The sequence below is a fragment of the Pithys albifrons genome, chromosome 3, assembly GCF_047495875.1.
Source record: "Pithys albifrons albifrons isolate INPA30051 chromosome 3, PitAlb_v1, whole genome shotgun sequence".
Taxonomy (NCBI): domain Eukaryota; kingdom Metazoa; phylum Chordata; class Aves; order Passeriformes; family Thamnophilidae; genus Pithys; species Pithys albifrons.
In genome coordinates, this window is record NC_092460.1 from 15439727 (window position 1) to 15454816 (window position 15090).

Here is a 15090-nt window from a genome sequence, read left to right on the forward strand (position 1 = left end):
AAGGTAGAAGAACCTCTCTGCTTTCTGCACTCTGACCTTCCATTGTCCCTTGAAGAGCATTTGAAAGGATTGTGCAGTTCCCTTGATCTATTTAAGAGAAAGAAACTGTGTCAAATCTCTCCAATCCCAAGCCAGCTGTCTTTCAAATCACATCTATATTATAGCAAGATAGTGTGATATAAGATGAACCCTCTAATGTATTTTAATTAATTAGTACTGTGTTAAACATTAATGCATAGTCTCTTCGGGTAAGAACAATTGTGTTTGCAGGAACAGACCCATAAGCAACTCCCAACACTTCTGACACAACAGCTCCTCTACACAGTGGATGTTAAGTAACTTCTGACAGTGTTGTTCAGTGATTAGTGCTTTCCTGCTGACTTGACTTCAGGTTCATTTGAATAAGGTCTTGAAGCCTGTATTTACCATTATTTCAACACAGTGCAACACAAGGGTTTAATGGCAAAGCCTCAGAATAGCACCTGAGACATCTTCTGAAGGGGAGGCCACTTTTCTCTGAAAATCATTAATTTTTGGGACCCATGATGCCCGGCAACAGAAGTTCTTTTTGTAGGAGCACTGACAGTTACAATAGATTTTTAAATTTAGTTTAATTGCTGATACCAATTTTTAAAATTTCTTAACAAAAACTTAAAACATTTAACTAGAAGTAGTCTTTGGATTCCAATTTTATGGTGATGTTTTTTCACTGTGAAATCTTTATGATAAGGAAAAAATAAAAACAAACCCAAACCAAACCCTGGGGCATATAACCCTGAGAATTTCTCGTTTCTGCTTGCTACAGTGCTGCTATGTTTTTCCCATGCTTTCCAGAGTAGTATGAATATTGAATCTGGCAGGTGTGAGCTCTGTTACGAGACAGGAGAGACAGAAGAAACAGTTGTTTCGCAGGTCTGTTCAGCCGTCACTGTTTGCTTTGGTCTCTCCTTTGCACGTGGGTAATCCTGAATCCCACCTTGCTGCCTGGGAGATTAGTTGCTGCCTCTGCCTCCCTTGCAGGAGGAGATGTTTGTTCACTGCTACACTTAAGCTAAGAGTATTTACTAAGGCAGTCAGTATTTATGTAGAGGTGACAGGAGCCTCATTAAACTGGTGAATGCACAGATCAGAGTAACAGCTGTAAATATATTGGTAACTTTAACTTATGTAAACTTGCCTTCCACTGAATCTGCAGTAAAGTACACTGACTTTATTTCCTTTCAGAAGTGGATCATGTGCCCCTCTACTGACTCTCTCTGAAAAGAGGTATCACCAGCAGCAGTGCACAAAAGTGCCAGGGATAAACATGTAATTATATGTGCTGTGTTTCAAATACAGGTAAGGTACCCTCAGTATGACCTTCCCTGGTAGTATTGTCATTTGTGTGACCATTGTCAGGACAGATGGATGGCCTTTAAACAAGTGTTTCTTGTATACTATTAATTCCTTGCAGGTTCCATTCTGTCAACTATTTTGGTGTCCTCAGAGTTTATCTAACCTTGCAAGGTTCTCACTTTGCCTTCCCAAGTTCACCTTCAGTCCATGTTTACTTCAAGGGGAAGAGTCAACTCAGACTTGGTTGTATTTTGGGAAAAAAAGAATCTGTGTTTTTTGTTAATCAGGAAAAGTATCAGTTTAAGTGCTGGTCAGCTTGGCAGCAAGAAGAATCCGTGAAGTGCTGAGGCTGCAGAATGAAGAGCCTGGAAGAATTAACCAATTGCTGCCACTGCAGAGGTTTCCTGCTCCCAAAGTACTAGGAAGAGATGGAAAGGTATTTATTATTGACATATCTGGAGGTAAAAACAAAACCAGTTTCTCAAACCCAGCAGCAGCCTATCTCCAACAGATGCAACTCAATGACTTTGTCATGCTTTGTCCCTTCAAAAAGCTATTTCTGCATGCTGTGGGAGTGCCTCAGGAAGGGAAGGAATGAAGCTATTGTAAATATAAATGGCAAAATGTGAATATGAATTAAGGTAGGATTGAATAAGTTGTTTTTTCTAAATGAATAATGTACAAGCACAGTTACTTCTTGGCCACTTGCTGTTCGCACTCCACACAGGAAAGCAAAACCCAAGATCCCAAACCCAAACAAAAGCCCAAACAGAGAGCTGGCCCTGCTCGGTGGGGAAACAGTAGTTGCACGTGTTAAAAAAATAAATAATGAAGGTTTCCACAGCAACCCACGTTCTGTGGTGCAAATTGATGACTTTCGTTCTGTTTTATTATATAATGAGAACAGATATTCTATTAAAAGTGTTGGGTACATCTGAAGTTGTATTGTTAAAAAGTTTAGTGCCATCCTAAAGCTTCACATCAAACAAGTTATTTACCAAGGTTTCTGCAACTGCTGAATAAAGAGTGTTCTCTTCCCCCAGAGCTGAGGAGGCTCCGGCTAGGGTGAGGACCCTGCTGCGGCACAACATCGCAGGGACCAGATTCCAGCTCCAGGGAAACTTCTGGATTGCTATTGCCAGCTTTTCCTTTGCCACGAGGAATTCAAATTCAGGTTTTATGGAAAGAAACGGAAGATGGACTCAAGGATGAAACCTAAAGGCCGATTCTTATTTTGGGTGAGTGTCCATTGTGGAAACTTCATTAGAAGCTTTAGAGATGAACCACCACATGAGGAGAATCAAATCACAGCACTGGCCCAGTGTTGGTGTTGGGTGGATTGGGCTTTGTCAGCAGTACCTGGGGCTGCAGGGCCAGGTCAGAGTGTTGGGTTCCGTGGGCAGGGGTCGGTCTGGCACCAGTGTTGGTGCTGCACTGCAGCCTGGTGGGGATAGGGATGGGAATGAGGATGGGGTGGGGGGGGGGATGGGATGGGAAAGGGAATGGGGATTGGAGACAGGGTTGGGATTGGGATGGGAATGAGGATGGGATGCAGTAGGGTTGGGGTGTGGATGGAGATGGGATTGGGATGGGAAAGGGAATGGGGATTGGAGATGGGGATGGAAACGGGATGGGGTGGGTGGGATGGAATGGGCATGGCATGGCATGGGATGGCATGGCATGGGATAGGATGACATGGGATGGGATGGGGATGGCATGGCATGGGATGCGATGGGATGGGATGCAGGTGTCCTGAGATCGCCCCCACCCCCCGCCCCGGGGGCGCCCCCGCGCCTCGCGCCCGCGCGCGCCTCGTGCGGCCTCTCGGGGAGGGGCGCGGGAGGGGGGGGGGCGGTGCGGTGTGCGCGTGCGCGCGGGGCCCGCCGGGAGCGGGGGGGGCGGCACCGCGAGCGCTCAGCGGCGGCGGCGGCGGCAGCGGAGGAGGAGGAGGAGGAGGCGTCGGAGGGCGAACAGCGCGCCGGGGCCGCCGAGCTCTGTGGGGCCGCCGCGACCGCAGCGCCGGAGCCGCCAGGCCGGCGTTGAGCGCCCGCGGGCGCTGAGGACAGCGGCGCGGCGGCGGCGGCGGCGATCACTGCTGCCCGGGCGGGCGGGGGGCGATCATCTCCCCCCCGCCCCGCCGGCAGCGCCGGAGCGGCCCCGAGCGCGGCCCCGGGCGGAGCAGCCGCGGGGAGGAGGAGGAGCCGCCCCCGCTGGATGAGCGGCGCCCGCCGCGCCGTGCCCGCGGAGCGCAGAGCCCGGCAGCATGTGGAGCCCCACCGAGGAGGAGAAATACGGCGTGGGTAGGTGCTGCCGCAGCCCTCCCCGCCGGACCCGCGGGGCGGGGGTCGACTCGGGGCTCCCGCGGGGGCACCGGGGGCTGGGGGGCGGCCATGGAGGGGCTGCGGGGGCTGCCCGGGGGGACCAGCCCCGGCGGAGCATCCCCCGCGCCCCGCACGGCCGGCGGAGCATCCCCCGCTCCCCGCACGGCCGGCGGAGCATCCCCCGCGCCCCGCACGGCCGGCGGAGCATCCCCCGCGCCCCGCACGGCCGGCGGAGCATCCCCCGCGCCCCGCACGGCCGGCGGAGCATCCCCCGCGCCCCGCACGGCCGGCGGAGCATCCCCCGCTCCCCGCACGGCCGGCGGAGCTGCGTGTGCTCCGCGGCCCCGAGCGCGGCCGAGCGGGGCACTCGCCGAGTGCGGGGCCGCGCCGCGATCGCGGAGATAGCCAAGAGAGCGACTCGCTGAGCCCTTAATCTGCTTAAGCGCGCGGGTCCCTTCCCGCGTTCCCGTCCGCGGCGGGGATGGAGTTGGGAAGGGTCCGCGGTGTCTTTAGGGGGCGTCGGTGCCGCACCTGCCCGGGTGGAGGCGGCGGAGGCTGCGGAGCTCCGGGGGCCGCTGCGGGCGCGCCCGCCGTGATTTTTCGTTGTTTCAGTAAATCAGACCTTACCGTCGTCTAGAATTGCGTTTGGTCTGATCTGAGGCATCCCCGCCGGCGGCATTGGTTTGTTATTTTAGCGTGCAAATCCCTGATAGGAGCAAAAATGGTACATCTGATGAAATGGAAGGCACGGAGTTTTACTTCACTTTTGCTCGGTTTGATTTAATTTCTTTAAGCTGTTGACTTGTATAGTAATAAAACCCGGTACTGCTGCACTGATTAGTTACCTAAATGCCTCATTAAATTTGTAGTTATCAATTGTGCATATTGATTTTTGAGTTCCACAGTGTGTAGTGATGATCGATTTCTGAAAATATTAGGAAAAAAAGACAAATTTGACAAATTTCATAGAAAGATCTGTTAACCTGAACAATTAAACTGGGATTTTGGCCACTGACTTTTGAGCAATTAATAGCCTTAATGGCTTTTTGTTAAAATTCTTTTGGTTGATTTAATAATAATAATAAAAAATTGTTAATTTTTCATCTTGAGCAACAAATATTTTGCTTAGTACATCCTACATATCTTCCTAACAGATGGAAGAAATAAGGAATTTGCTTTTGTTTAAAAAAATAAAATCAAATGCAGTGTTAGATGAGAACCTGTAAGTGTTAAGGCAATACATACAAGTGGCACAAAATAACACGGGGAAGTCACTACTTAAAATCGTGTTGCTCTGTCAGTCACTGGGAGTATATAAAGTTAACAAGCCCTGTTAAATCTCAGCTGGATGTTCTGGGAATACAAAGTACCCAGACTGGCTCACACCTCCGCTGCTGGCCAGAGGCCACCTCTGTTGCCCCAGTGGTAAACTTGCTGCTGTAATGTAATGGATGCTTCAGAAAATAATTAACCATTTTCCAAATCTGGTTGGTTTTCCTCTGTTCTGCGTGCACAGCCGGTTGTGTTTGTTGTGTTGCAGGGTTTGATGTTCAGTGTTGTGTTTGTTTGTGTTTGGCCTGTGTGCTCAAATAAGAAAATACTTAGGTTACCTTGATCCAGAAGTAGGTGAACAAATTTTTTTTTTACGCAGACGAATGGGAGGAAAAGCTGGGAAATCTCCATTCAGGTTGTAAACAAGTCTGGAAGAGGAATGAGGAAGGGAGAGCAGTGAATGAAAACAAACGTTGTTTCAATGGGTGTTCTGTAGTCTGAGGAATATTCCCTAAGGATGGGGATTTTTCTTTTGCAGACAACACACTTGTGGGTAGGGCTGAGACAATGGCTGAGCCATAAGAATTTTGGTGATCTCTAGGCAAGTGCTTTTCATTCTTGTGTAGCTTTAATTACTTTTCCTGTAATTGAAATTTGTTGATAGTTCTCCAGAGAGGGAAAATAGGTGAAAAATACTGCTTGTACCTGGAGTTTAGTTACTGCAGATGGGGAGAGGAGTACCAGTATTTTAAAATCAGATCTGTCATTGCTGGCTGGAGTGGTCATTTTTGTGCATTTTGGAGAAAGTAATCTGCAGAAGGGTCTATTGTTGGGAGGGCCACTGAGAAAAAAAATAGGTAAAAATCAGAGATTTCTTTTCCCAGTGTTACCCTGATTTCACAGATCATTATTCTGGTACATATTATTTTATCTTAGCATGAGTCACTAGTATGAGCTTATGCCTTGGGCTTTAGTAGTTTGGTTTTGGTTGGAGCACTCTCTGTCCAAAACAAAAATGCTGTGTATTTATTCTGTGCTCTTGTTAAACCATGAAAAGTTTTAGATTGGCCTTCGGATTACGGCAATAAACTTTCTGTCCCTGATGATGTAAGTTGGGTGGGAAAAAATTCAGCAATTTCTGCAACTGGAATACCACAAAAAGCCTTCTGGTAGAATAGAAAGGAAGGTCTGGGCATCCAGGCCCTGGACATACTTGTTCTTGTGTATCAAGGAAAGTGAAAATATCACATAAAGTACTCAATTCTGATGCCATTCTCTTTGTTGAAAGTAAATTGTGATCTGTGTTGTTGTCTCCCCTAGGGTAGCTCTCAGAGGTGATGATTCTTAGGAAGGGCACAACTTTGCCCCCTCAATGCGTGGGTGTTGAAGGGTTTTGTGTTCTGCATGGGCTTCCAAGGACTGTCAGAAAAAGGCATTTCTCCTGTGCTTGCTGGAGCCCCTTAACAGATACTCCTTTGCAGCCACAGGCTCTTGGCTGCAAGGGAACATGTTGAATTTACTGATGTAAACATGGGTAGCTTTGGGGCAGTTCTGAGGTTCTCTGTGCCTGCCTGTCTGCAATTAAAAGATGCTGTCCATGCTTACAGTTGTGCAATGCCAGTGTATTGCCCAGTTCTCATTCAAGGCACTGTACAGATCTACACCAAAGATGCTCAGGGTATTTCTAAATAAATCAAGCACTCCCCTGACAACACTGAAGTTCTTCCTTGATTTTATTTCTCAGCTACTATAGCAACTACCTGGGAGCTGTTGTGAGTAATTCCCCTCTATTTAGAAATGCTTACATTCAGTGTCTCTAATCCTAAATATACTTTTAAAAGTTGAGAATTGCTGATGGAAAGCAGACAGTTCTGCCACAGGTACTTAAGATGGCCAGTAATGGATAATTAGTAAGATTTCTGAACTGATTATTGAAGGTAACTCTCTAGCCCTCTGGTATTTTAATATTTTTAAAGCAGTCTCTCTCTCTCTTTGTAAGAGAATATTTATTAAAGTGATCTGATTAGTTGCTTTAGTCTTGTAAAGCAAGTATTAAATAATAATGCATTAAAAAGAAACAGCAAAGCAGAGAGAACTCTTTAGTAAATAACATTTGGCAGCTGTGAGAGCTGATTGTTTCATCAGGCTGTCAGTTTTTGCTGTTTTATTTTTGTGCAAGGAGCACCTTTAGATGGTTCTCCAGAAAGTATTTATTGTTTTGTTGTTGTTTGGGGTTTTTTGTAGTTGATGCTGTACTTCCTATGGCTGACCATATTAAATATGTATGTATTAAATCACAGAGGAGAAGAAAAAACCTGCTTGCATAAACAGCACCTGGTTTTGGTTTATTCAGAGAATTAGTGTTAAAATCTCTTAATAGCTTCATTTAAAATGCATTTTTTATCTTTATTTTCACTACTTAATTGGTAACAATGACAAATAAACTCATAAACACAAATATGTAGAACTAATATTTCCCTTGTTCCTACTAGGAAAGGATGGAGCATCATAATGTCCTAGTTACAGTTCTGTACTGCAGCCTCTGCTTTTTGATCTGTATCTTGATTTTTGATGTTTTTCTTTTCCCCTGTCAGTCTACCTTGGCTTGCACATTTCCCTGTTCATAATGGAGGTTGGAAGAACAGGACTGCACAACTTAGAAAAAGTCTTCCTTCCCTCACCAAGGCTCTGGCATGTGACTGTCCTTCCCTGTCCAGGCAAAGGAGCTGCTGAAGGCTGTGAGCAATGCTGTGGTTTCACTGTGTCACTGAGCTGGTTTGGTACAGGTTTAGAATGAAATATTTCAGAGAGAGAAAGCAAAACCAGTCCCTCCCCCAAATCAGAAGAAGTGCCTCGTTAGTCTGGAGCGATACCAATCCCTGGGACTGGGCTCTGTGTTACGGTCACAGGTTATATTTCATCTCTGCTGTGCCCCAGTGCCAGAACGTGTCATTGTCTGGCAGCAGGAGGGAGGTGACTAAGGATATTCTTCAGGGATCTGTTTTGGAAGCAAAGCCACATGGAGGGATGTGCTTTGAAACCTCCTGAGCTGCTGCTTTGGGAGGTGGTGGGGACATCTGGGGACTTGCGTGTTAGTCAGGAAAACTAAATGACCCAGGGACTGGAGCCATTTCCATTCAGTATTTTGCCTCTAAGGGCCTTTTTATTACCCATAGGCCTTAAGAATGAGCGAAAGAATTTGTCAGTCAGGGATCATAAAGGAAATGTATATGTGTTATTTAACTGGATAGGAAATGAATCACACCTTGAAATGTCTCTGGGAAAGAGCAGCTCCCCAGATGCACCCGCTGGGAGACTCTCAGCACAGACAGGAGAGTTTAGTGAGGTGTCATTTCATGCAATGGCCAACTTCAGTTCCAGCCTAGTGTAAATCTGGAATTCTGCTGTTGCTGATACAACTTGGAGATTAAATGCACAGTTTTGTGGGCAGAGATGAATATATTTTGTCTTGTTTATCCTAGAAGAGAGTAGGCCAAAGACAGTGTGGTTAGACCAGTTCTTGTGAAAGCTGGTTTGAAGAGCTGGATGAGAATTAATCTGTAAGATATTACTGCTTTGAGAACATCTAAATACTAGTTCTCCACAAATAAATTTACACTAGAAATTAGCCAAAACTTTTTCTAAATGCAGAAGGAAGGAAGCTGAGAAACAATTTCTTGCAAAGACAAGGAATCAGCTGTATATGTTTAGCAGTTTATTTCATGGTTTGTGTGGGAATGTGGGTGTGATTCTGGAGTGAGAAGTGATAGTATTGCAATATGGGGTTTAACTTTTGATGCTTTGATGGTTTTTAGAGCCATTTTCTCCATTTCTTCATCACTGGGCCATATTAGGTATTCAGTTAAGACCTGCAGGATTCAGCCACTTGCCAGTAGGGTGGGGGCTAAAGCAGTTCCTCCCTGACCTTCTCCACAGTGCAGAAGGGATTTTGTATTGAGATGATTTTCTAAGGGTGGAAATCTTTCTGTCCTTACCTAACAATACCTCTCATGCAATAATGAGAGACATTTTGTGAGGAGAGTTGGCAGCTCAGACATACTTTTCCTGCAATTTAATGAAAATTGGTGGCTGGGTGGGGAAGAAAGATCTTAAGAATTCCTGTGGGTAGTAGTGCAGATGAGCAACTACTAATAAGAAAATAAATGGATAATAAGGTTCTATCAGAAATTCTAATTTAACTTTTTCTGGAGAACGTGAAGGGGCAGCTGTTCATGTTAGCAAGGAGTGAAACTGGGGGTGTTTTATACACAGGGCCAGTGAAAGAGTCAAAATTCAATAGTACTGCATTTGGTTTGTTGTGGGACCCTGTGTGGAACAGAGGGAATGGGAACATGCATTGGTAGGAAACCAGGCTTTTTGTATCCATTCAAGGGCAAGTTATTTTGTTCTTTCTTTAATACAGCAGGGAACAATTACAATGCAAAACAGGATATATATAAACATGTCTTGAATGTTCCTCGTTCTTGGAAAATTTTGGTACTTATTTGGTGTTTCTTATTTGTGTACTTTGGGTTTAAAGTCACTGTCAAGCCTGTAGGACAGGAAGGGAAATTTTTCAGGGTGAAATTAGTGAGGAATGTTTAATTTCTCTTTTGAACCATTGAAGGCAGAGGAAGTTGGTGTGTGAATATGTGGTGATGGTGCAAGTGGTTTGCAGTTCTATGTGGGAAGAGAGGAAGGATGACATTTTTATTAGTCCTTGTGAAAACAGCTTTCTTAGTGTACAGTCTGTGGCAGAGCTCAGCTGGACTTGAGCCTGACTACCTTGCAATGCCTTTCTTTGCAGCAATTCTGCTCTTAACAAATCAGATTCCAACATGAAAATCAGGGAAATGTGTAGAAACTATTCCCAGAACTTGTAAACTGTAACATCTGCACCTGTAATCTATAAAATTCTCTACCACATATTTGGTTGCATTTGAAAGCCCACAAAAGGAGGATAATTGGGCATGATGAGGAAGTTTTCTGTGTCATTATATGCACAGTGACATGTAAGTAAACAAGCTTTTCTGATTAATATGTCAAACAGTTATTTGGAACACGGTTCACATATGGAAGAGCTGTAAATGGGCTCAAACAACTGGTGTTATTGGTGGCCATATGTATTTCACAGATCTGTTCTCTTGAGAAGTGGGAGCATTTTCAGATGTGGATGTGAAAATACTGACCAAAGAATTGGAAGTCTGTGAAAGGTTATTTACCTGTCAAAGAACCTGGTGCAACTTTTTCTCCTGCTTCAGGGAAATGTTTGTTAATTTGTGTAGTAATTAAGTTTATTGTGTCTGTTTCTCAGCTGTGATATGCACTGAGGAAGAGGCCAAAGGCAGCATACAGTGGGATCTTGGGTCAAAACCAGTTGTGATTGACAGCAGTCTTTCCACTGATTGTTTTTGTTAGAAACCAACCTTAATATCACTGTATTTGACTCTTTGTTCTGCTTAAAATGTGTAAGCTCACTGAACCTCAAGGCAAAGAGATGCAATATCTCACTCAAGTGACTGATGTGAAAATCAAACCTCAGTTCAGGATTTTGCAAGTCAAAATGAACTTTCTTCTCTTCTGAGATCCTGAAAGCATCTCTTCAGATTTTTTAGCTGTAATTCCATCCTCTTAGACATATTTGTTTAAACAATGAGTCTTCAGTCAAAACTTTCCCAAGGTATTCAGAAGGTGGGGAGCTGAGGGTTTGAGCAGACTGGGTGCTTTCCAGCAGAGTTGTGATTGTTTATTCCAAGGGTAAGGTTTCACTGTTGTCCCTCTGCATTTAACTACGTTTTCTTTTCCTGAGTCTCTCTGGTTATTAAGCCTTAAGCAAAGCTCATGACAAGTGGTGCCAGCTAACTCTTGGTGATTAAAAGCATGTCATTGTGCTTTCAGAGGTAAGCTGATGCTCTCTGGAACATCTAGACAAACCTTTAGTTTTATTTCAGTGTAAGGAGGCTTAGGCACTAAATGCTTTTAGTGTTGGCAGTTGATAGAGTACTGAATTATTTTCTTTATGTTGAATGTAAGTCTCTGAGCTCCCCAGTGTGCTGCAAGGTAGTTCAGTGTGCTTTGGAAGGTGCCTTGCTGTTCTGGAAACCTCTTGGCTCTGTGTGTTTGAGCAGCAGGGACCTCTCTTCCCTCTTAGTGTATTGAGGACCAGGATATTTGTGTACCTACCCTTTCAGTCTTCTGAACCTGAGAAAGGAAGCCTTGTATCCATGTCAGAGAAACGCAGAAGGGCTATTAAATAGAAGCCAGTTATAAGCAGTATATCCCTTTTTAGAGCCTGTTGGGGTGCACACAGTCCTGTGCCCTGCTGGGGTGGGTGGTCTGCCCAAACAAGTGGTCAGGGGAGCAGGAAGCCTTTCACAGAGATCACAGACAGGATAGTCCCTGTAAGGAGGAATCAATGTGTTTTCCATAACTGAGCCTGGACCTGGAGGGATAGCAGGAGCTGTTTCTTTTTCACCCATCTCTTCCTTTGTAGAGAAAAACACCCATGGAAATGTCTGTGAAGTTGCCCCCTTCTCACAGGCACGTGTTCTCACTTATGTACATATGGGTTGGGTGCATTACATGCATGGACAGAGTGCAGGCTCAAGTGAGAATGTGCCGGGGTGGGACACATGATCCAGAAATATAAATAACTGTAAAAGGAGGTTATTGAAAACTGTGGTTTGAACTTTGATGTGCCTTTTTGTTTTGTTTCTTTCTAAGTACTCACGAGTGGAATGATTGGTGACTCCAATATTGACAAACCCAAGAGGCAGCAGACCAGTTGCACTGCCTTGTCAGGGCAGGACCAACATTTCTGTGAGGTAATAGCAATGTCAGGGTGAAATGACATCCTGTACAAAAGAGCTGGACACTCCCTGCACTCCTGGCCCTGTGTGGAGAGAGAGCTGAGGGGAATCAGTGCAGTGAGGGTGGCACTGCCAGACCACTGCTCCAGCAGGGCTGGGCAATGTGGACAGAGCTGTCACTGTCCTGGGGTATGGGAGGCCCAACTCTGTGGCTGCTGTGCCTGTGCAGGGGGCATCCTCTGGGAACGGCTCCCTGTGCTCTGCCATGCACACAGGGACTGCAGCCCTCCATCTTCCTGCTGCTGCTCCGGCTCAGCCTTCCCGATGCACTCACCTGATGGGAGTTATGAGCAAGATTCCTCTGCTGTGGGTTTTTTCTTTTGTATCCCCTCTCTCTTTTTTTTTTTCTGTTTTTATTTCCCCACTGGGAAGTGTTGGGTGATCTCTGTGCCCCAAGGGTTTTATGCCAAGGGAGATTGTGTTTGAAGCACTGGTCTTGCAGAAACAGCTTCTCTTTTGACTCTGGGGCCTTGGACATTGGAAATTGGCTTCTCTTTCTTCAACCCAGCAAGGCCCCAAACTGCAGCTGCTAATCTTGTTTGGTTGGTTGTTTGTTTTTTTTTTTCAATTCTAGAGTGACTACTTTTCAGGTTGCTGGCCCAAGACAGTATTCTTTTAATGGTGGAAATTAATTATTTTAATATAATTGAAATAATCCTGTGTGGAGAATGGACAAAGAGAACAAGAGGATTGCCCCAATGTTTCCCGTGGTGTTGATAGCATTAAATAATGTATGTTTGCTTAAGTCAAGATTAGAAGAGGTACAAATTCTTTAGATATCATGAAAAACAATACGTGTTTGTTTTGTTGTTGTTGTGGGATTTTTTATATTTTAGTAGCAAATAGTTTCCCAAAAGGTCAAAGTTCTGATGCGTAGTTGGAAAGGTTTCTGTGGACATCTGAAAATGGCTAAGAAAGTTCTTCTAGGGCAGACACTATAGGCTAAACCAGAGTTTTTAGCTAAGATGCAGGAGCTGGTATGCTGGTAAATATACTTTATAAATCTGCCCTGTTCTTCCCTTCCTGCTCTTGTTTGGAGATGCGGAAACTGTGAATGCCAAGGTAACTTTAATATGTTGAGAACTTATTTAACAGTTACACAGGAGGACTAAAAGTCTTACGCTGGAGTCAGTGTAACCTGGGACAGGGTGGAAGGTGCTGTGGGATGATACCTGTGGTTTTGGGAGTGTGAGTGTGCTCTCCTGTAGCAGCCATGTACCAGCCTGGTGTTCTGTATACTGGGATGGTCATGGAGTATCATTTCCTCCTTTGGGGAGTCACTCTTGGGGTCACATCTCACAGTATGAGGTGAGGAGGCTGTAGCACATGGTGGGAGAGGAGGGTCTGTGTGATCCAGGGGGTATGGCCCATGAGGGGGAGCACAGGAAGGTCTAGTTGGTGGACAGCTGCTTTCTAGGCAGTTATGGAGAAGATGGAGCTGGGCACTTCCCAGAGCTGCAGAGTGAAAGGAGAAGCAGTGGTGGCAAATTATAGTCAGGGACAGGGGTCTCCACAGTGCATGTGGTAAAGCCCTGGAACAGGTTGCCTGGAGAGGTGGTGCAGTCTCCATCCTCCAGGATATTGAAAACCTGGCTGGTTTCTTACTTTGTTTTCTCGCTCTGCAGTGAAGTGTGGCCACCCCTGTGGAATGGAGCAGTGCAGAACAGCTCCACAACCCTCTGGGCAGTGTGGTCAGTGTTCTCCTCTTTGCCAGTGAGGTATTGGAAACAGGGAAAAAGGTCTCAGACTGAAACAGCCTTTGTTTAAAAGGGAGAAAAAAACCTGCTGCATTCACTTCCTGCATAGAGGGAATGATGTACGGGTGAGGGACTTCTCTGCTGCCAGAGTGGAAGGTGAATGAGCTGATGGAATAGAAGGGGATGCAGCAACTAGGATAGATCCCTGCAAAACTGGAAGCTCAAGACCAGTTCCTCAATACAGCAAGGGGAGTGGACAACACTGGGCTTTTGGTCTGTTTCTTCACTTCTACCTCCTACCACCAGGATGTGCAAAACTATTTTAAACAGCTCTGGATTTTTGAGCCCAATCTCTATTTTTATTTGGAGGGCAGGGGAAGGATGCTCACAGTCCTCTGCTCTGCTCCTGAATGATCACCTTTCTTCTCAGGCATCTGTTTCTTTTTTTACAGGACTATTTTCCTGGTGCTGGTATGACTCAGTAGAAAGAGGCGGTGTTGCTAGGCAGCGTGTGAGCACTTTGCAGATGCCATGTGATGGCAGTAAGCTGCCTTGGAATAATCCATTGGTGGCAGTATTCCTGGCTGAGGTTCTGTGCTGCACAAAGAAAGAAGCATCTCTGACAGGAGCAGATGCTGCCTAGCAACTGCCACTGCTCCCTGACCAGACTGAAATACCTTCACTTAATTGCACTGTAATTTTGGCAATACACACAACCAAAAGTGTAACACATGGCTTTCAACTCTGAAGCATGTTTTTCTTCCTCAAGGTTTTGCGTAAAAGTTCATAAACACCATTAATAAGGTCAGAAAATTTTTTAGCCCTCTTCTAAATCATGCCTTTTGTTTAATCCCCCCTCTTCAATTGTAATGTTTGGATGGCTTTTAATCAGCTTTTGATAATCTTTTGTGTGTGTGTGTGTGTGTGTGTATTACATTAGTGCCTGGCAATTCCAATCGGATTAGGGCCCTATTCTGTTGTGTGTTACCAGTACAGGAAATGTCCCTTGCTGCAAAAGCCTTGTGTTTTATTTGGGAAGTTGAGTTTTTTAGGGTGCAGGAGAATGTCCTCTCCTTCATACCTAAATTATTCATTTTGCCCATCTTGTTTAAACAGTGGAATGTTTTGGAAGTACAAGATCAGGGTTTATTCCTGGTATTCTTTGTAAACATCCTTGCTGAAGAAGGCCTGCACTTGCAAATAAATCTGCAACTCCCAGATTGGCTTCTGGCAAATAGTCGAAACCTTCACCCACAATTAATCATCTAAATACTTGGAAGGTATATGCTGAAGGTGAAAGCATTCTTCTAGGTATTTGTAGAATAAAATGGAAATGTTTTTGTTTTAATTTCCTCATGGTTCTGCTCCCCTGTCAAATATCATCAGAGTCTAACTGTGCAATCTGTGAAGCTGCCAGGTTTAATCAAGCAGTTCCACAAAAAAAAAGAAATTAATCATATTGGCCTTTAATTTTGTTATAAAAATGTGAAGTTTTTTTCAATATAAGCTATTTTCTTTTTCCTTGTAAATTATTAGCCCCAAATGTTTCTGTTTCCAAGAACTACTCCTTTTTGCTGGAAAAAGGTTTGTGGTTCT

At 45.0% G+C, this 15090-nt stretch overlaps 1 protein-coding gene across 11 annotated transcripts in view; it reads left to right on the plus strand.

Moving 5' to 3' along the window:
* The first annotated feature begins 3245 nt into the window (after positions 1 to 3245).
* Positions 3246 to 15090, plus strand: part of DOCK3 (dedicator of cytokinesis 3) — a 181368-nt gene continuing 169523 nt past the window's right edge. For 10 of the 11 annotated variants that reach the window (XM_071550587.1, XM_071550594.1, XM_071550588.1 and 7 more), the window contains exon 1: positions 3246 to 3635. In XM_071550587.1, coding sequence (XP_071406688.1) covers positions 3599 to 3635 — 37 coding nt within the window. In that variant the 5' untranslated portion in view covers positions 3246 to 3598. The remainder of the gene's footprint in view (positions 3636 to 15090) is intronic. The other variant, XM_071550598.1, reaches the window with a different exon arrangement.